This window comes from Corvus moneduloides, chromosome 24, assembly GCF_009650955.1.
Source record: "Corvus moneduloides isolate bCorMon1 chromosome 24, bCorMon1.pri, whole genome shotgun sequence".
Classification (NCBI taxonomy): domain Eukaryota; kingdom Metazoa; phylum Chordata; class Aves; order Passeriformes; family Corvidae; genus Corvus; species Corvus moneduloides.
Window position 1 is genome coordinate 5,941,359 of NC_045499.1, and position 18,608 is coordinate 5,959,966.

Genomic DNA, 18,608 nt, shown 5'->3' on the forward strand with positions numbered 1-18,608 from the left:
TGAGAAGGCAGCTCTCAAGCTCTTCTCCCCAACACTTTCCTCAAGACTTTAATTAAAAATAAAAGACAAGGGCACTGCAATCCTGGACAACCTGATTTTGTTAGCTCCTCTGTTGTATTCCTGCTCCAGGAAACATCTGGTGCTCAGACAGGTGAAACAGCAGGAGTGATTTCACCCAACTTGAAGGAGTTTTTTCAGAGCAAGCCTGACGGCAGTCTTAGAGCTGGATGCAGTTTGATGTAAAATGCAGGCAGACATTTAATTGTGTGGCAGCAGCAATTTTCAAAACAGCAAGCTGACTACTTTTAGTTCCTCTTCTGGAGAGTTTCCTTGCCAGGGAGAGGTTCCCAGGGCTGGCCCATGGGCGGGTTCTGCAGCGAAATCAGCCAAACACAGATGATTCAGCACTCGTGTGTCGGTCTGATTTCTCAGAAGCTCCCCCAGCACGGGGCACAGCAGCACAGAACTTCTGCTCTCTCTTCACTCAGCCCTGTCCCCTCCCACGTGGAGAAGGGCAAAGAGGCAGCACTGCGGGGTCAGAGAGGTTTCAGTTTCACAGGGGGTTGGTTGCCCCAGAACAGATCCCAGTTCCAGTGCTGGGATGTTCTCCAAGTCTCCAGGAGAGCAGGATGGCTACAGGGGACTGTCCCCAACCTGTCACAAGTGGCCCCTGCTGGGACTGTGCTCAGGGAAAGGTGCTGATTTTAGATGTACTGTGGAACAAGATGTTCCTTTCCTCAGTGCTCTCCCCAGAAACTGCTCTTTTGATAGGATTCACCCAGAACTTAGGAATTAGGTTTGTCCTTCAGAAATTCCAGTTACTACTGATTTTCTCCCCAGACTGGTCTTTCAGTCTATTGCATCCACGGAGTAGATCTTTGTAATACTGGACCCAAATATTCATAAAGTCTGTTTAATGATTTATATATTTCAATGCATAATAGATTCTGCAGGGATGTAAAACTCTCTTTACAGCCCTGATATCTCAGGTATCATATTTCGTAGAATCCCAGAATGGTTTGGGCTGGAAAGGACCTTGAAGCTCATCTTGTCCCATTCTGATATTCAGAATTCATCCCACCACTAAAGGATGTCATTTTTGTGATAATTCCCTGACTGTGTCATTAAGGGCAGGAAAATCCTGGTTAAAAAGTACTAAAAAAAACCACCCCTAAGAATAATTTGTAAAAAGAAAAGGAGTTGTAATTTAAATCTATCCAGACTTTACATTTTAAACAATGTAGATACTTTTTGTTTGGGAAAGTTTAGGAGAACAAGGAGAATTTTTTCTCACAGTCAGTGCCAAAGATGACTTGTTCTTTTACAACCACAAATTACAGGTATTTTTTTTTTTTTAACCAAAGAGATTTTATTTTCTAGGCAACAGAAGAAAACATCCAAGCAGTGATAGTGACGCGCCTCCCTCCAACAGAACTGATTCTCTGTTAGCAGATTCCCAATGCAAACATGATCCAGCAAAGCTCAACACTCTGGATTAAATAAAGCTCTTTTTTTTTTTTTTTTTCAAATACTGCAACTGAGAAATACCAAAAAAAAAAAAAAAAAAAAAAAAAAAAAAAGGTTTTACACACTTTGAGAAATCCATCCAGGACACAAAGCTAAAATCTAAGGGTTGCTCCCCAAAGTCAAGGCAGACAATAAATACGGATCTTCCACTTGTGTTTCAAAGACACCTTGTGCACCTCTCTGAGGTAGGTATTGTGTCCATGTGACAGATGGCAAAGGGTGAGGATCAGCTCCTTGTCCCAGGCACGTCCCTGCTTCCCTGGGAAAGCCGAGAGCACACCTGGGGCTCGACAGTCTCTTGGTCTCATTCCTAGCCAGTACTTCAGCTCAAGTAGTTGTAACACAGTGTAATCTTCAAGTTCCTTTGAACTGTCAGGTATTTCTGGAGGTTTTTAAGCGTCAGCTTCTACAGGGCTGGGTTTAATGCTGGGTTTTGGGGGTTTTTATCTTCTTTTCCTAATGAGAGGCTAAAAGCAGAGCGGGGTTTAACACTGGAAGCTAAATGGCTTTCTGTAGGAAACTCCCAACAGTGCTCATGTGTATTTTAATACTGAATTAAAAACAAACCTGGTCCATAGTGCTCTTGGCGATTCTAGGCTTTCTGTTTAATTATTCATGCCTTAATTCAGCAAAGCACTTATGTAATTATGTTCCTTCTTCAGTAAAACCCTTCTGCATTTCAAGATCCAAGTGGGAGCCTCCGCTGAGAACCTGAAATGTGATTTTTGCAGAAAAGGTGGTGTTGCTGCACCGGTTTGACCAGGTGCCTCAGGGAACAGAGGCCTTTCAAACTGGATTTTAGGTTCCACGTGGAAAGGGGGTTTATTTCTGCCTCAGTCCGAAGATGCTCGTTCTTGCTCCCCCTTCTAAAAGTGCAAGGAAGGTCACTCAAAACAGTAACACAAGAATGGCAGGCAAAGGATATTTTAAAATTCAAGAAACAAGGATGTGTTGCAGGCATTTCAAAAAAAAAAAAACCACCCCATAAATCCCCTTCAGTAATATGCACCTTTACAGCACCTTTTAAAAGCCCTCGAAAGCACTTGCTGTTAAGCTTCACAGCCCCACTGTGAGGTAAGATATCCCATTAAACCAATTTCATCTTCCCTGATTCTGAACAGTCCAAGGAGTGGGGCACTTCACCCAGCTTATTTTGTTCTGAATATTCAGCTGCACCCTTCATTATCACAATGAAAGTCTCGCTACTCCACAGTCACCGGTGACAAATCAAACACATTAAGGCAGAAAGCAGATGAAATTTCAAGCCTCCCTTCTGGCTCTGGCCTTCAGAGGGCAAAACTTTTTACCAGCAAAGAGTGAGAACTCAACCTTAAAGTGCTCATTTACAGTATTTGGAAACTGGAACAGCTTAGTGACACCATGGCCGTGATTGGCTCTACTCAAGTAAAGTATTCAATGTATTTAAGATGCAAATTAAGTCACTTCCCTAACTACTCACTTCCCTCTTGCAGGAATTTCCAATGCTCTTATGAAGAAGAATCCCAAGTACTCCAGGAAACATGCCTATGCTCTGATGCAGTGTAAACACCAGGGGGTTGAGAGTTATTTTTCAAGCAACTAAAAACTACCTACGGAGGATTAATAAGTTTTATTCAACACTTATCCATCTACTCATTAATTTAAAGGCTACCTTAAAGCTTAGAGGCCATTTCTCTCCCTAAAGTTGTCTCCACACAAACTACACAGTCTATTCCTGATGGTATAGGGCAGCTCAGAGATCCTCTTTCCACTACGAATTGTATTTTGCTATTGTACTTGATCTTTCCATTACAAATCATGCACCACACGAGCAGTTTCCCCTCTGAGAGCTGCTCCTGTGTGCAGAGCCTAATTCCCAGTGTAAGTGGTGCTGATGTGTGTGTGTCCCAAAGCCTTGCATCCCCTGAATTACCCTGAAATCGTCCAGAGACATTCATTCAGCACCTCAGAGGTGGGTTGGACAAGCCTGGTTGTGTCTGTCTGCTCAGATCACACACACACACACACACAGCAGATTATGAACTCAAGGTGTGGCTGCCACTGTCCACCACCAGCTCAAGTGCCCTCCCTTAGCATCCCTACTCCCAGTCCCCTATTCCCAAACCTGTGCGTTGGCCACCATTAAGTTAATTCGCTTTTCAAGCTCTGTGAACGGAATTTTATGATTACAAACAGCTTATCTGGGACTCCAGAATTTGATTCCGGAGCGGTGAGGTAGTCGATGGCACCCTCCTCATGCTGAGCTCACACCTCCCCGAAGTTGGTGTGTCCAGTCTCCTTGGCGTGCTCCCTGGCCTCCAGCTGCCCCGTGAGTCCCTTCTGGCACACCATGCAGCGCAGGGTGAAGTGATTCACATCCGTGAACTGCCTCTTCCTCCTGGCCTCGTCCGCCAGCTCCAGGGCTTGCGCCAGCACCACGTCATCGCTGGTGGAGAAGATGGTCTGGGGGGGAATGTCCGAGGCGGGGACTCGGCGCTCCAGGGGGTCGTAGTGGATGCCGTCGTAGATGAGCAGCACGCGCTTGGCGTAGCCGGCGTCCTCCCCGAAGCGGTCGATGCGCACGGTCTGCGTGTCCACCACGCAGATCTCGCACTGGTAGAACTTGGACAGGATGGACACTTCGATGGCTCCTCCCCAGGTCTCCTCCCTCCTGATCCAGTCACAGTATTCCCTGTTGGTTTTGCCCAGGACGGCCTCGCAGTAGGACTCGGGGTCGCTGGCCACGATCTGGGCGATGAGGCTGCGCATCTCGGGGGCGCAGCCGGGGTCGTACACGCCGCCCTCCACCACGTAGGACACGCTGGTGAACAGGCAGGAATTGTCTGCTGGCACAACCCTCCTGGCCAGCACAGGCACAGCTTCCCTGACAGGGTGGGACATTGTTTTTTTGGTGACCACAGGCGAGTCGGGCTCGGGTTTGGATGTGTCCTCTTCGACTATGAGAGTGTCGCCTGCCAGAAAGGAGGAGGGAGAGGTGAGAGGGACATAAAGCGGGTACTTAAAAGCTGCTGCTGCTCCTACAACACAACAACACGGCTGTGCTGTCACTGCTGAGGATCACAGAGGACAATCATGGAATCATGGAATGGCTCGGGGTCTTAAACATCACCCAGTCCCACCCCTGCCACGCGTAGGGACACCTTCCAGTACCCCAGGGTGTTCCAAGCCCCGTCCAACCCGGCCTCGGACAGCTCCTCCCGTTTCCCCCATCTCGGTATCCTGGTGGGACACAGCCCCAGCCAACAGCCGCTGGCACCACAACGGCCCCGCGGGACTCACCTGGCGCGGCGCCGTCCCTGTCCCCTCCAGCCCCGCTCGCTTCTGCCTCCGGAGCCCCGGGACGCGGCCAAAGCACCACCGGCACTCGCAGCGAGCAGGAAGCGCCGCCGAGCCGGGCGGTGACGCCTCCCCCGGGACCAGAAACCGGCCCGACCGCCGGCTGACGAGGGGCGTGTGTGCCACGGCCTCTTTAATTAACGTAACAGCAGCCGGCGGGGCAGCAGAGCCCGCAAAGCGCCGCCCCCCGCCCTCCCCCTCCCCGCGCCGGGCCCTCACCCGAGTGGATGCCGAGCTCGCCGAGCCGCCGCTCGCCGTCGCTGAGGTCGAGGCTGCGCGGCGGGAAGCCGTGCAGGAGGCGCTGTGCGGGCGCGGGCACGCCGGTGAGCGCGGCGAGCGCGGCCTGCATGTCGCGGAGGCGGGAGTGCGGCGACAGCCCCGGCAGCGCGTGCGAGCCGCTCCGGGCCTTGCAGCGCAGCCGCAGCATCCTCGGGGCCGCCGCCGCGCCGCCCGCCGCCGCTTCCGCTTCCGGCCCGCGCCCGCCCCGCTCTCGCGAGAGCACGCGGCGTCACCGCGGCGCGCGGCCAATCAGAGCGCGGCCCGGGGCGGGGGGCGGAGCGCGCGCGGCGCCGGTTCATTTGCATGGCCTCATTTGCATAGAGCCGGGCCCCCGCGCCCGCGCCGTTCATACAGCACGCCGGGCGTCTGATTTGCATAAAGAAGGGGATACCGCCCGTCTAATTTGCGTACGACCGGACACCCCCTGCCAGTCCTTTCCATAACGCGAGCTGCCGGGGCGGGCTCCCGTCCCCTCCCTTCCCCGTCGAGCCCCGCCCATCTCATTTGCATAGCCCGCCTGAATTTGCATGGAGGCGCGAGCTCCGCTCCCCTCTCATCCCCGGTCCCCCTCTCGCCCCGCCCACCGCCGCCCGGTTCATTTGCATGTAGCGCGCGCCCCCGCGCGCCTGACGCGCGCCCGCCCTCCCGCCCCGCCGCGCCCCTTTTCCCGCGCGTGCGGGGCCCGGGGCCCGGTGTCCGTCCCCGCTCCGCCGGCTGCGACCTCCTCCCTGCATTTGCATGCGATTTGCATGCGATTTGCATGCGGCGAGGCGCGGAGCGGCGGCGCGCAGCCATGTCGGCGGCGCCGCGGGGCTGCGCCGGGGCCCCGCGGGGCAGGGCCGGCGAGAAGCAGTGCTGTGAGTAACGGCGGCCCCGGGGGGGTGGATGATGCGGGGCAGGATGCGCGTTTCGTGTCCTTAAATGAAGTCGGTAGCGGCGGGGGGATCGGGCGGCGCGGGGAGAAGCGCGCGTTTGCCCCGGAGCCGCGTCCCTCCCGCGCGGGACGCGCTCCGGGCGGGGATGCCGGTCCTGCTGCCTGCCCTGGCTGTTCCCTCCCTGGGGTTACGCTGTCCCGCCCGCCTCCAACCTCCCGGCTGCTGCATCCATCCCCATCCCGTGCTTTTCCCCCCAAATCTGCCTCTCCGCGGGCGTTTTCGGAGCTTTCTCCGGCTGTTTGCTGAGAGAACGTGATCGTTTTGTTAAAAACATCTTTCGTTCGCCCTTGACGGCTCCTGCCCGGGCGGTAAATGCTTCTAACGCTAAAAGCCCCATTAAGCAGCGGTGCTGCCCGTCCGCCTCGTTAGCAACGCCTGGGAGACCACAGAGTGGTCACAGCAGCTCATTAACGGCACGGACTCAACGCGAGCCCGTTGTGGGATGCACGGAGGTGCTTTATCCACCGGGAGATGCGGTGACGCTGGCCTGGGTCTCGCTTTCTGCTCTGCAGTGCCGCTGATGCTGTTTTGGGGTGTTTCTATTTCTTTTTTTGCAGCATGGGCTTCCTACATGACCAACTCCCCGACGCTGATCGTGATGATCGGGCTGCCCGCGCGGGGCAAGACCTACATGTCCAAAAAGCTCACCCGCTATCTCAACTGGATCGGTGTGCCCACCAAAGGTGGGGGGGTGTGTGTGGGGACGTCCCTGCCCTGTGCTGTGACACCTGTCAGGGCCGTGGCCTCACGCCCTCCTCTCTCGTGTGCAAAGTGTTTAATTTAGGGGTGTATCGGCGCGAGGCGGTGAAGTCCTACAAGTCCTACGACTTCTTCAGGCACGACAACAAAGAGGCCATGGAAATCCGCAAGTGAGTCCCTGTCAGGGGCTGAGTCGGTCCGGGGTGGGCTGAGGGCACTCGGGTCTTGGCAGGCTGCGTGTCTGAGGAGCGCAGAGTCGCTCTGAGTGCCTGTGGCAGCAGGAGGGAAGAGCACAGCCTGTGCAGGGATCCTGCCAGGGATGGGCGTGGGAGTTTGGGGCTGGCACAAAGCTCAGGGGCTGCGAGTGTCAGGTCACAGAGCAGGTTAGACATAGAGGTGCCCTAAGATCTCTGAGGCTCTTAGGAAGGTGCAGGGGTGGGAGGGAGGTGTTTGAATCCCTCCCTGCTGGCTCAGGAGCTTTGCTGTGGGAATGCTTTCCGTCAGCTGTGAGCATCCCTATTTCTGTCCCGCAGACGCTGCGCCTTGGTGGCCCTGGAAGATGTGAAGTCTTATCTCTTGGAGGAGTGCGGGCAAATAGCTGTAAGATCCTCTGCACTAAAAACAATTCTACACAGGGGCAGTTCAAAGCTGCCCGGGGTGTTTGGGGACCTGATTTGGGGCTGGTTTAAAAGTCTTAAGCCAAACTTGCTCTGTGCTCCTTCCTCATCTTCTGCCAGGTGTTTGACGCGACCAACACGACTCGGGAGCGACGGGACCTGATCTTAAATTTTGCTAAGGAAAATGCTTTCAAGGTAGTGCTTAGTTGTGTGTTTAATTTGTAGTCGCTGTGCCAAGGGCATTGCAGCTCCCTGGGGCAGGAGCTCTCGAGTTTTGACTCTGAAATGTGCTTCCCTGTCTTCTCCGTAGGTGTTTTTCGTGGAGTCTGTCTGTGATGATCCAGAGGTCATTGCTGCCAATATCCTGGTGCGTGCTGCTCTTCCCAGGCTCGGCTGCCGTGGGAACTCGGGCGCCTGGTGCAAGGTCACAGGCTCCGGGAGCTCTCGGGGATCTCTGCAAACGCCTCCCTCTCACGTTTCACCTGGGGAATAAGCAGCTGGGATTTGCAGGTTTATTAAAAGCCAGAGATGCCGTTATGTGAGAATGTGGAAATCAAATGGAGCCGGGGAATGTGTGACCTTGAAGCGCTGTCCTGGCGAGGGAGGGAGGGCAGAGCTTGGAGCCAGCTGTGTCTGTCAGGGCCAAGCACTTCAGTGCCTTAAGAGTCGCCCTTTGTGTCCTCTCCAGGAGCAGGTTTTTCCTCAAGGCAGCGTTAAACAATGTGGATTTGTTTCAGAAGGGGGGAATAATGTTATTCATCGCTGCTTTTGTTCCCACTTGAGTTTGCTTAACTCTCACAAAGCGCCGCTGTCTGTTGGGCAGGAGGTGAAAGTTTCCAGCCCCGACTATCCAGAGAGGCACCGGGAGAACGTGATGGACGACTTCCTGAAGAGGATCGAGTGCTACAAGGTCACCTACCAGCCTCTGGACCCCGATGCTAATGACAAGTAAGCAAATCCCCGAGATACACTTTGTCCTGGGGCACTGGAGCTGCTTTGCTGTCTGGGGCTCACGATGCTCCAGCACCTCTGCTCTCCGCAGGTGTGACTGTGTGAAGGTGAATCACAGGCCCCAAGTGATTTGATTTGAAGGGATTTTTCTCTGTGTGCTGCAGTGTGAGCACAGAATAGCTTGGGTTGGAAGGGATCTAAAAGCCCATCTCTAAAAGCCGTGGGCAGGGACACCTGCCACTGTCCCAGGCTGCTCCAAGCCCCTTCCAACCCAGCCTTGGGCACTTCCAGGGATCCAGGGGCAGCCACAGCTTCTCTGGGCACCCTGTGCCAGGGCCTGCCCATGCTCCCAGGAGAGGATTTTTAAGCACAGCAGTTCAGAGCCCGTCCTGCCTGCTGGAGCAGCCAGGGGCAGAGGAATAGCTGGGTGACACCCGCAGGTGCTCGTGCCTCGTTTTTAAAACCAGTCGTGTGGGTGTTCTTATTTTATGTTGACTCCAGAGATCTTTCCTTCATTAAAGTGATCAATGTGGGCCAGCGGTTCCTGGTCAACAGAGTCCAGGATTACATCCAGAGTAAAATCGTCTATTACCTAATGAACATTCATGTCCAGCCACGCACCATCTACCTCTGCCGACACGGTGAGAGTGAATATAACCTTGTTGGCAAGATTGGTGGGGACTCTGGTCTGTCAGCCCGAGGGAAGCAGGTACGTGCCCGGCAGCCCCCGGGGCTGGGTCTGTGCCGTGTGAGCCGGGGCAGCGCCGGGCTCCGCGTCCCCCCCGCAGCCGGATCCTGCCGCGACCACCACGGCCCCGAATGATGCTCTGAGCAGCTGCGGCTCCCCCTGCCCCCTCCTAACCTCCCCGGAGCTTTTCTCCCCAGTTTTCCCAAGCGCTGAAGAAGTTCATCGAGGAGCAGGAGATCGTGGATCTGAAGGTGTGGACGAGCCAGCTGAAGAGGACGATCCAGACGGCCGAGTCCCTGGGGGTGCTGTACGAGCAGTGGAAGATCCTCAACGAGATCGATGCTGTGAGTGAAAGGCTGCTTAAAACCCTCAGCTTTTCTAGGTGGGAATAGTGTTTAAAGCCAAGTTAATCACCATAAAATTGGCTGTTTTCTGTTGGTTTATAGCCATGTTCTTGTATCACGGACGTCAGCCGTCATGATGAGGTTTGGGGTGGTTTATTACAGGGCTGAGAGTGTTCAGAGCTGCCAGGCCTTGCTGGGGACAGTCCAGCTGGTGTGGAGGAGGAGGATAACACTGAACATCCCAGACATCTGTCACACCCTCCTGGCTGGGCAAAGGTTGCTGCTCCCACTCTGATTCTCTCAGGAAATTGCAGGGTGGTTGCTGGGGAAGTGAGGGCTCATTTTTCATCCCTGGCAAACACAGGTTTTGAGACAAAACCAAAGCCCAGCCTCTTCAAACCACCCTGGTACCCACACTGTGGGCAGGGCTGGGTCAGATGTGACACCTAAAATTTCTATGCCATAAAGGGATCCCTGGTCTCAGCTTCTTGCTTTTCCTTCCCTCCCTGTTGTGGTGTTGGCCCTCTGATGAAATAAGGTTTGTGGTAACCAGTTTTCCTTCCCTCAGGGGGTCTGTGAAGAAATGACCTACGCAGAAATCGAAGCCAAGTACCCGGATGAGTTTGCCATGAGGGATCAGGAGAAGTACCTTTATCGTTATCCTGGAGGGGAGGTGAGGACCCTAAAGAAAATACAATAATACGGAGTGCAGTGAAACAAACATTTACGTATGGGATTGAGAGACTTGACTCAGTTTAACTTTTTCTGCCATTTGTATGAAAATGAAAACATTAGGAAACTGAAAACATTAGGATCCCCAATTCCCTTTTGGGGGAAATGCTTATTGATTTCCCTCGCTGTGGTGTGCAGATATGCTTTTCAGGCCATTAATTTGGCCACTTGCTGGATGCTGCCCTCAGACACCGAGGGGGTTCTGCACCCCAGGCCTGAATTGTCATTGAGAAACCATCTGGGAAATGAAATTACCGTGGGTGTGGCCTGGAGTCATTTCTGGGTTTACTTCACAACCTGTTTAAATGAATCATTTACTATTTTATTTGGGTTTTTTTCTGACTCTACTCATTGAGTTACCAGTAATCCGATCCCTCCCACGGTCTGAGGGTTCTGACACTGCATTTCACCTTCTGCTGTGGGTTTTATTTTTGGGTGTTTTACTGTTTTTACCACATCAGCCATAGCCTCCTCATTTTGCTACTTTAACTGATATTTCCCTGGATGTGACGCTGCTAATTGCCACCTCTGCTTTAACCCCGTGTTTACACAACCCCTTGACAAGTTCCTGTTTGGTTTTCCAGTCCTACCAGGACTTAGTCCAGCGCCTGGAGCCGGTAATTATGGAGCTGGAAAGGCAAGGCAACGTCCTTGTTATCTCCCACCAGGCAGTTATGAGGTGCCTCCTGGCTTATTTTCTTGACAAGAGTGCAGGTACAAAAATACAGGGATGGTGCTGGGGCTGGCTCCTCTCCCTCCTTCCCCTCACAGGGTTTTTGGGAGGGAGGCTTGTAATGACTGCTTGGGGTTTTTTTTAACAAGGGAGGAGCTGCTTAAAAAAGGAGGGAAGGAAACGTTTCAGCAACGCTTTAACCATTGCGCTGCAGCAGCGCAAGGAGCTCCCTGAGGGTCAAACGCAAATGTGCTGCTGCTTTTCTGCTCCAGTGCTGTTTCTGGATCTGTTTTCAGCAGCAGCAGCACTTGCAGAGTGTGTAGGGGACTGGTTTTTAATGTAAAGAAAAGGTTTTCTGATGAATTAAAGAGCCTCAGTGGCCCAGAAGGGCTGGCAGGAGTGCTCTGTCCCAGGGAAATGCTGATTTCTTGCACAGACTGGAAGGCTCCAGTCTGCTGCAAGCTCCAGTGAGTGGCACTAGAGCTTAATAAAACTTTCAGTGAAGTTCATAAGCTTCTAACAAACTTTGTGAACTTTTTAATGCAGTTCTGAATGAATCTCCCGTGGGCCCATGGCAGCTGTTGCTGCGGTGCTTTCCCAGCCGTGTGCCACTGGAGAGGTTTCCTCTGGCAGGAATTATGGAATTGTTTGAGTTGGAAAAGCCCTTTTAGAGGGTTGAGTCCAACCCTTAACCCAGCCCTGCCAAGTGCTGCGGAGCCCTGAGCCAGCTGCCCTCCAGGCTGGCTGCAATCAGTGGGCTCCACTCTCCCTTCCAGCTCCTGTATTTTGATTTTCTGCGGCTCACTGCTGCCGTGGCTGAATGGCTGGGTGCCATCCACAGGCTCTCGTCCCCAGAACAATTTCTGTGCAATCCTAGAATGGTTTGGGTTGAAGGGACCCTTCAGAGGGTTTAGTCCAACCCCTCTGTGATGGGCAGGGACATCCCTGCTGCTGTGGGGCTGGGGAGGGACAGGGGGGCTGTGGCATCACAGGTGACCCCATAACACCTTTCTCTGTCCCAGATGAGCTGCCCTACCTGCGCTGCCCCCTCCACACCATTCTCAAGCTCACACCTGTTGCTTATGGTAAATGGCTGCTTTCTTTTAATTCTTAATTTTAATTTCTGGCCCGGTTTGTGTGTAGGATGTGATGGGCAGGTTTGTGTCCACGTGTGGCAGCACCTGGCCATGCTGTAAGAGCTTCTGGTGACACATAAACAGGTTATTTCCTGGCTAACATGTAAAAGGTTAACATAGAAAAGGGTTCTGGAGGGTTAGGGGTGTTGGGGGAGCAGATGTGGAGGTGCAGGGTGTTCTGCCCTGGCCTCTCCTTTAAACAATTGGATTTTCCCTGTGAGTAAGGAAGGCTGTGCCTCCAAGCTTGGGCTGCAGGCAGCTAAAAGTGGCTTTCCTGTGCAGCCCAAATAACCCAGGGCTGTGCTCTCACGCTTAAAGCCACAAAGTGAAGTGAGAAATTCTGTTTGTGGGGTGAACTGTGCGTTTATGAGCTGTGTTGTATTTTATAAGTAAAATCATAAATGTATTCCTGTTCACTTTCTGTGCTGTTTTTTAAATAAATTGCTTAAATAAAATTCCCTTTCTCTTTGCTGAAGGCTGTAAAGTGGAGACAATTACCCTGAATGTGGAAGCAGTGAACACCCACCGGGACAAACCCTCCCTGAACTCAGTAAGTTTTGCTGCTACACCTCTGGCTCTGTCCCTTCTCCAAAATAAGTCACAAACCCTGTTAAACACCGAGAACTGCTGGTGGCTTTCAGTGAGCAGAAGGATTCTCTTCAGAAATAACCCCCAAAAGCAGAATTAATTGTAGGCTGAATCAGTGCTTCCCAGGCCAGGGGGGTGAATGTTTTTCAGAGCTGTTGTAGGAAGCAGAGCAGGCAAGTTTCGGACATAGATTTTAAACTCCAGGTCTCGTTCTCTGTTTTCAGTGCAGTGCTTGTTGTCGATGCTTACTGATCATTCCAAAAGGACCTGGCAAAAGGGTTAAGGTGGATTTTTCTCCTTGTCTCGATGAGTTTTCTCTTTCTGGAATCCTCTCTCTGCCATTATTTAAATAGCTGTTGACCATCCACCTTGTAACCCCGGGCTAAACCCGGGCAAGTTGCTGAGATTTGAGGTCCTTGCTTTTGCAAACCCTGTTTTGCAAAGGGACTGCCAGGGAAAGCCTCAGTGATTGCCTCTAATTAACGCCCCCAATTAGAGAGCACAAACCAGCTCTGCTCTGCTGGCTCACAGGAAGTCTGAGTGCACCTGGTTTTAGGTGTTTTTGGTACATTTAGGCTTTTTGTTGTATTTTATGAAGAGCTCTTGGGCTGGGATCTGGTTATTCTTTTGTGCCGAGGGACTGGGGAAACTGGGAGCCTGCAGCTGTGGCTGGAGGGTTTGTGGAGCTGTCAAATGCCAAACTGAGGATATTGAGTGTGATTTGTGTGGATTCTCGTGGTTTCCAGCATGGGGTTGGATTGGGTGATGTTTAAAGGTCCTTCCAACCCAAACAGCCCTGGGATTTATCACTTTTCCAACTTCTCTGTGATCCCTGCATGGAAATCATTGCTGCCCACTTGGAGGCTGTTTCTGTTCTTTGCTTTGCTGGGGTAACACGACTGCTTTGGGGCAGAAAGAGGAAGAAGGGAGAGTTTTCTATTTGTTTGTTTTCTTCCCCCCCTAAATGGATCATGCAGAGGGAAAAAAAAAAATAGGAAACAAAATAGAAAACCCCAAACCAAACCCAAACAGAGCCACCTAAGCAAAACAAGGATCCCAAAGGGAAGTAAAACTGCTGAAAAAGCACTTCCCAGTTGTCTCCAAGGTGGATTAAGTTGCTTCCCAAGCCGGTGCAGAGCTGGGGAAGGCGCAGCCCGATGCGGGGACATTCTGGGAGGGATGCTGGAGCTGTGTGACGTGGCTTTAAACTGTGGTTCCCCCTTTTCATCCCTGGTGATTCCCTCTGTGTGGGATCAGCACGCCCTCCCCAGCAGGCAGAGCCCTGTGAGGATGAGGAGGAACAGCTTTACCCCGCGGGCCAGCGCCGACAGCGTAAAGCGCCCGCGGCACCACAGCCTGGGCAGCAAACCCCTCAACCTGCTGGGGCCTCTGCCATGCCTGGAAGCTCGAGAAGGGGCTGAGCAGCCACAGCTGGAAGTCCCTGTCCAGGTGGTACCTTCCCTCTGCTCCCCCTCCCCGCCATCCCCCGTGGTCCTCTCTGAAATCCAGCCCGTGCCCAGGAGCTTGAGCAGAGTCTCTGTTTCTGCATGGAGATCATCCATCCTGGATTGGATTAAGGAAAGAACCCCAGCCAAAAAAACCCCGTGAAACCAGCCCAGAACAGAAAAATCCCCCCCGTTCAACTGGAATTCTGGTGCCAGTCTCTTTCAGAATCAGGCTCCACACAGGCAGGTTTCCACCAGTGCCACGGGGTTTTGGCAGGGGGGTTAATTCTGGGTAGGATTTTGCTTCTGGGCTAAAACCTGACTGGAAAAGTTACAAACACCCTCTTTGTCCCAGTTTTTTACTGCAGCCAAGTGATGTCCCTGCCTTGTATCACCTCCTGCTGCCACACAAACCTGCCCTGGGCTGACACGAAATTTTGGGGCTGCTTCACTTCTTCCCTCATTTGCTTTGCTGCTTTTCCTATTTCAATCTCCTCTAAGATGCACTTTGAGCCCTGCTGTGCTTCTCTGTTTCCTTTGCAGCCTCCAGTGGGAAATGCTTGCCTCTGAGTACCACTGCAAGCAGCTTTGGGTGCTCTCTTTGGGGTTAGTAAGTCGGATTTCTCTTGATTCGTGTTGCATGGAAACCACTCTGGGCAAAGAGAAACTCATGGAGCAGAAGGAATTTTCTGCTGGATAAAACCTGAGACTGGGGGGCCTCAGTGGGGGCTGAGCCCACTGATCCAGGGGCTCCTACTGGGCTTACTGGTGCTCGTGCTTGTGCTGGCTGCTGCTGAAGTGTGTTTGAAGCCCAGCTTGCTCCATCCCTGGATCAGGACATGGGATGGCTCCATGCTGGGGCTGAGCAGGGCAGGGTCCCAGCTGTGCCCAGGACAAGGTGTGGTGGTGTTGCTGCTCACAGGGATTTTGCAGGGGCCACTGGGTCGTGTGTCTGTCATTCACTTCCACTGTCTGAGTGTGTTCCTGCTGTCTCTTGGGCCCTGAGTGAGGCAGAGGAGGGAGTTTTATCAAAACTCTGAGTATTTACTGTGGTTCATATGCAAGATGGTCACTGTGAGGGTTCTTAGGTGGCTCTGGAAGTGTGATTTCCCATGGAGAAGGTAAATAAAAAGGAGCAACCCCAAGTAACCAACCTGCCTCCTGACTCCTGAGCTTCTCCAGCACTCTGAGCTTGTGTGGGCTCAGGCTGCAATGGGAGAACCCTTCACGGGGGCTTGGCAGGAGGTTGAAGGGTGATGTAAAGAGCCAAATGGGTCTTTGTGTGCTCGGATGGAAGTGATGAAGGAAATCCTCAGGTGGTTGCTGCCGTGTGGAGCAATTCCGTGGAGCTGGAACTCACCTCTCAGTGTGCCGAGCTGAGCTGTCTCCTGCTTTACCCTCTCCTATTTCTCTTTTCTCTGCAGAGAATGGCCACTTTAGCTGTGTAGGGGTCCCTGCTTTCACCTGGGATCCGGCTGGGAATTCCACGGCCGGGAGGAGCCCGGCAGCTGGGACGGGAGCATCCCTGGAGCACAGTGAGCCACGAGCCACCTCGGCCAGTACTCGCCTTGAACTGTGTTTTTAGAGCCTGTCTGTGTCTTTTCTCTCCAATGTCTGTCCACGAGGCTGGAGAATATTTATTGTGGAGATTTTTCCAAGCTGCTTTTAACGCTCGTGAGCCAACGCATTCCCGGGTGTTGAAATGGTGTCCCACGTCTTTCCTCCTGGCCAGATGCCAAAATTAACCTCAGTGGGAGGACAAAATAATCATGTTCTTACTCACTGAGGCAGCTATTCTTTGGAAGAGGCATTTCCAGGCCAAATCCCCGAGCTTTTATTCCTCCATTACCATTTCCAAGTTATTTCCAAGTTCAAACACAATTTTTTCTGTTGTTCAGCCGTCCAGGGAGCTCCAGGTAGAGTTTGACTTTCCCTCCGTGAGTGCTGGTGTGAATCCCCCAATCTGAGCCACTTCCTTTGCCCTGGGGAGGCTTTTGCTTGGATGTAACACCCTGCACTTGCCAGGTCAGCACATCCATCCCCCGGGGTGCCTCCTGTGAGGGACAGATGGCAATAAACCCTCCTGTCCCTCTCTGGAAGCTCCCAGTGCTTTAAATCCCACCTCAAACCCTATTTTAGTTTCTCATCCCTACCTAAACTTCATCCTCTCGCTCATTTTTCCTGCGTTTTGGGGATGTTTTATCCCTTACCCCAGAAAACGGGAGCGTGGCTGGGACCAGCAGCGCTCCTGGGCAGGGTTTGCAGGCAGCACAAGGTTTTTACCAGTTTTCTTTTTAATACACCAAATTTTAGACCCTCAACAAGCTTTTAACTTGCCTATGAATAAGCTGTGAATGTTCCCAATGCTGCCTTTCATAGTTTTAAGCTGTTTTAGAGTTTAGGGCACAGGTGCTGCAGCTCCTTGTGGCTGTGTCCGACTTCGGTCCTTTCCTTAAATCCCTTAAAACCCCAAATTTTCAGTTCTCTCCCACAAGTCTTGACTTGCATTTTGCCAAACTCCATTTCACCCCACTCCAGCTGTTCTTGCAATAAGGGCAGGGCCCTCAGGTTGGGTGAAGAAAGGAACATTTGGGTGCAGAGCAGGAGGCTGTTCTGGACCTGCTGTTCCCAGGTGACTCCAGGATTTCTCTGAGCAGTTCTGGGCCCCAGAAGTTGCTCATTTTAAATGTGGGAATTAACATTGGATATACCCACAGCAGGGAAACTGTGCCCTGGCTGTGGAGGAGCTCAGCAACCCCAGAGTTCAAGGCTTACCTGGGCATTTTGAGCTCGAATTTGGTTGTTTTAAACACTCCCAGAGCTGTAATTTGATAAAACTGAGATAGGACCAAGGCACTAATCCCGACCCCTCAGGATTTCAGAGGAGCAGAAGAATGTGTTGATCTAAAGCAGTTGTGCCACAGAGGGGTGAAATTTGGTGGTGAGAAATTGAATTTTTTAAATTTTCCTCCTCTGGCTTTCCCCCCCAGGGCACAGCTGTCTGGTTTTGACTTTTAAATGTTTTTATGCTTAGAAATCAACCAGGAAAAAAAAAAAAAAGATTAAATGTTGAAGGAAGAGATTTAGAGCCTGTCCATGGCAGTGCTTGCTGTCACACTCCAAAATGCTCTGAATGCACAACCCCGTCCTTGTCAGGCCGGCTGCTCCGACCAAACCCCTCCTGCTCTGTGGAAAAAAGGAGTGGAAAACGTACTGTAGGATGTTTACGCACAAAATGCTGGGGTGGCTCGCTGAAGAGTTCATTATGTTCATATCACTGAGCAGTAAATGATTGTAAGGAGACAAAAATCTCTATTTTTACCTGCCGGGATTCGTGAATGTCGCTGTTGATGTGTTGGTGGTCGTGACTTTTTTTTATCACTGCTGAAAATCAGGTGTTTTGCAGTTTGGGTCAGTGGCTGGGGGTCCCTTATTCCCATGGAGTGGGTCCCTTTTTGGGCTGTGGGATGGAATTTCGTCCTTCTCTGCAGGGTTTGTGCCTCAGTGCTTTGATTAAAGCTTTTTCCTCCTGCATTTTAGCCTTGAAAAGCTTTGTGGTTTAAAGCAAACGTGTCTGGAGCAGAGCAGCAGCAGATTTGGGAGCAGATCATTGCCCTGAGGGTCCTGCTGAGCCCTCCGAGGTGCAGGGCTGGGGTACAGGGCTGGGGTGCTGCCAGCGGGCATCTCCTGGCAGCTCCCTGTGCCAGGGATTTCCTTGAAACCACCTGATTTCCTTGGCACTGTGTGGGCAAACACCCCAGAATAAACAAACGTTGCACAATGGGGTTTTTGAGATGTTTTTGGTGGAGCAGGCTCAGCAGCAGCTCACGCTGTCAGTGGCATCAGTGGCGTGGGCTGGGCAGGTGGAGGTGGGTTTGGAGGTGTGGATGTGGGCCTGGCACCTTCCTGAGCATTTCCCCACGGTTGGGGGTTTCTGTGACCCCCTGACTCTCTGTCCCTCTGTGCCCAGCAGCAAAGGTGGTGGTGGCTGCTGTCACCTTCAGTGGGACCTGTCCCTCTGTGTCACTGCAGAGAAAAAGGAGCACTTGGGCTGAAACTGCTCCATCTCTGCTGCCAGTGGTGGGAAAATCTGGAAAATGGGGCAAAAGAGTTAAACCCAGCCTGGCTGGCTGATCTGTGTACACTGGCTGTGACCTCAGAGCTGTCACCTCTGCCGGGCGTCCCCTTCCCGGCAGCTCGGCTGGGTGACAGGGAAGAGCCTGGCCCGGGTGCCAAGGGGCTGAGGAGCTGCTGAGGGAGGAGAGGCACCTTCACCAGCACATCCAGCAGCCACCTGCCCTGGGGGCTGTCCCCAGGCCTCACCCCGTGCCCCTCTGAAGGGCTCTGGGCGACCGCTGCCGGTGCCACCCCTGCTGTGCCCCTGCTCCTGGGCGCTGTTCTGAGGCTGCAGCTCTGTCTGTAGGGTTTGGTGACAGGGGTCTTGCCCAGCTGCTTGTTAACTTTGCTGCTCTGCTGCCTTCTAATTGTTTTTTTTTAGGTTTAAAACGCTGCAGTGTCTGTCAGCTTGTGCTGTGTGTTGTGTGCTCTGTGCACTTGAGCATAAATATCTGTCAGTGTTTATTTACAATAAAGAGACTTAAAAAAATGCAGATCATTTCCTCTGTTCTTTTCAATTGTTTGCTCTAACTCTCCACCAG

General features: G+C 52.5%; 2 protein-coding genes across 6 annotated transcripts; one reads left to right on the forward strand and one right to left on the reverse strand.

Moving 5' to 3' along the window:
- Positions 1-1,350: 1,350 nt before the first annotated feature.
- On the reverse strand, positions 1,351-5,317 carry YOD1 (YOD1 deubiquitinase). Its single transcript, XM_032132773.1, has 2 exons — positions 5,083-5,317; positions 1,351-4,478 (listed from the first exon to the last, which is right to left on the reverse strand). Exons 1-2 carry the CDS (start codon positions 5,288-5,290, stop codon positions 3,772-3,774), a joined length of 915 nt encoding a protein of 304 aa, XP_031988664.1. The 5' UTR covers positions 5,291-5,317; the 3' UTR covers positions 1,351-3,771.
- PFKFB2 (6-phosphofructo-2-kinase/fructose-2,6-biphosphatase 2) lies at positions 5,105-18,560 on the forward strand. 5 transcript variants are annotated; one of them, XM_032132767.1, is made up of 16 exons: positions 5,105-5,186; positions 6,635-6,760; positions 6,850-6,946; positions 7,310-7,376; positions 7,514-7,588; positions 7,704-7,760; positions 8,217-8,341; positions 8,846-9,053; positions 9,230-9,376; positions 9,945-10,049; positions 10,693-10,822; positions 11,804-11,866; positions 12,394-12,467; positions 13,763-13,954; positions 14,494-14,556; positions 15,375-18,560. In XM_032132767.1, the coding sequence occupies exons 2-15, from the start codon at positions 6,649-6,651 to the stop codon at positions 14,518-14,520; spliced, it is 1,479 nt and encodes a 492-aa protein (XP_031988658.1). In that variant the 5' UTR covers positions 5,105-5,186; positions 6,635-6,648; the 3' UTR covers positions 14,521-14,556; positions 15,375-18,560. The 5 variants fall into 5 exon arrangements, with proteins under 5 accessions (XP_031988658.1, XP_031988655.1, XP_031988654.1 ...); XM_032132764.1 differs by lacking the exon at positions 5,105-5,186 and adding an exon at positions 5,531-5,549; XM_032132763.1 differs by lacking the exon at positions 5,105-5,186 and adding an exon at positions 5,788-5,999.
- The last annotated feature ends 48 nt before the right edge of the window (positions 18,561-18,608 follow it).

Bases quoted from the DNA above. Each gene is read 5' to 3' on its own strand.
- YOD1 (XM_032132773.1), bottom strand. From the start codon at position 5,290: ATGCTGCGGCTGCGCTGCAAGGCCCGGAGCGGCTCGCACGCGCTGCCG. The intron at 4,479-5,082 runs GTGAGGGCCCGG...CCTTTCTGGCAG, and splicing joins CGAGCTCGGCATCCACTCGG to GCGACACTCTCATAGTCGAA.
- PFKFB2 (XM_032132763.1), top strand. From the start codon at position 5,903: ATGCGGCGAGGCGCGGAGCGGCGGCGCGCAGCCATGTCGGCGGCGCCG. The intron at 9,054-9,229 runs GTACGTGCCCGG...TTTTCTCCCCAG, and splicing joins TGTCAGCCCGAGGGAAGCAG to TTTTCCCAAGCGCTGAAGAA. The intron at 13,955-14,493 runs GTGGTACCTTCC...TTTCCTTTGCAG, and splicing joins AGCTGGAAGTCCCTGTCCAG to CCTCCAGTGGGAAATGCTTG.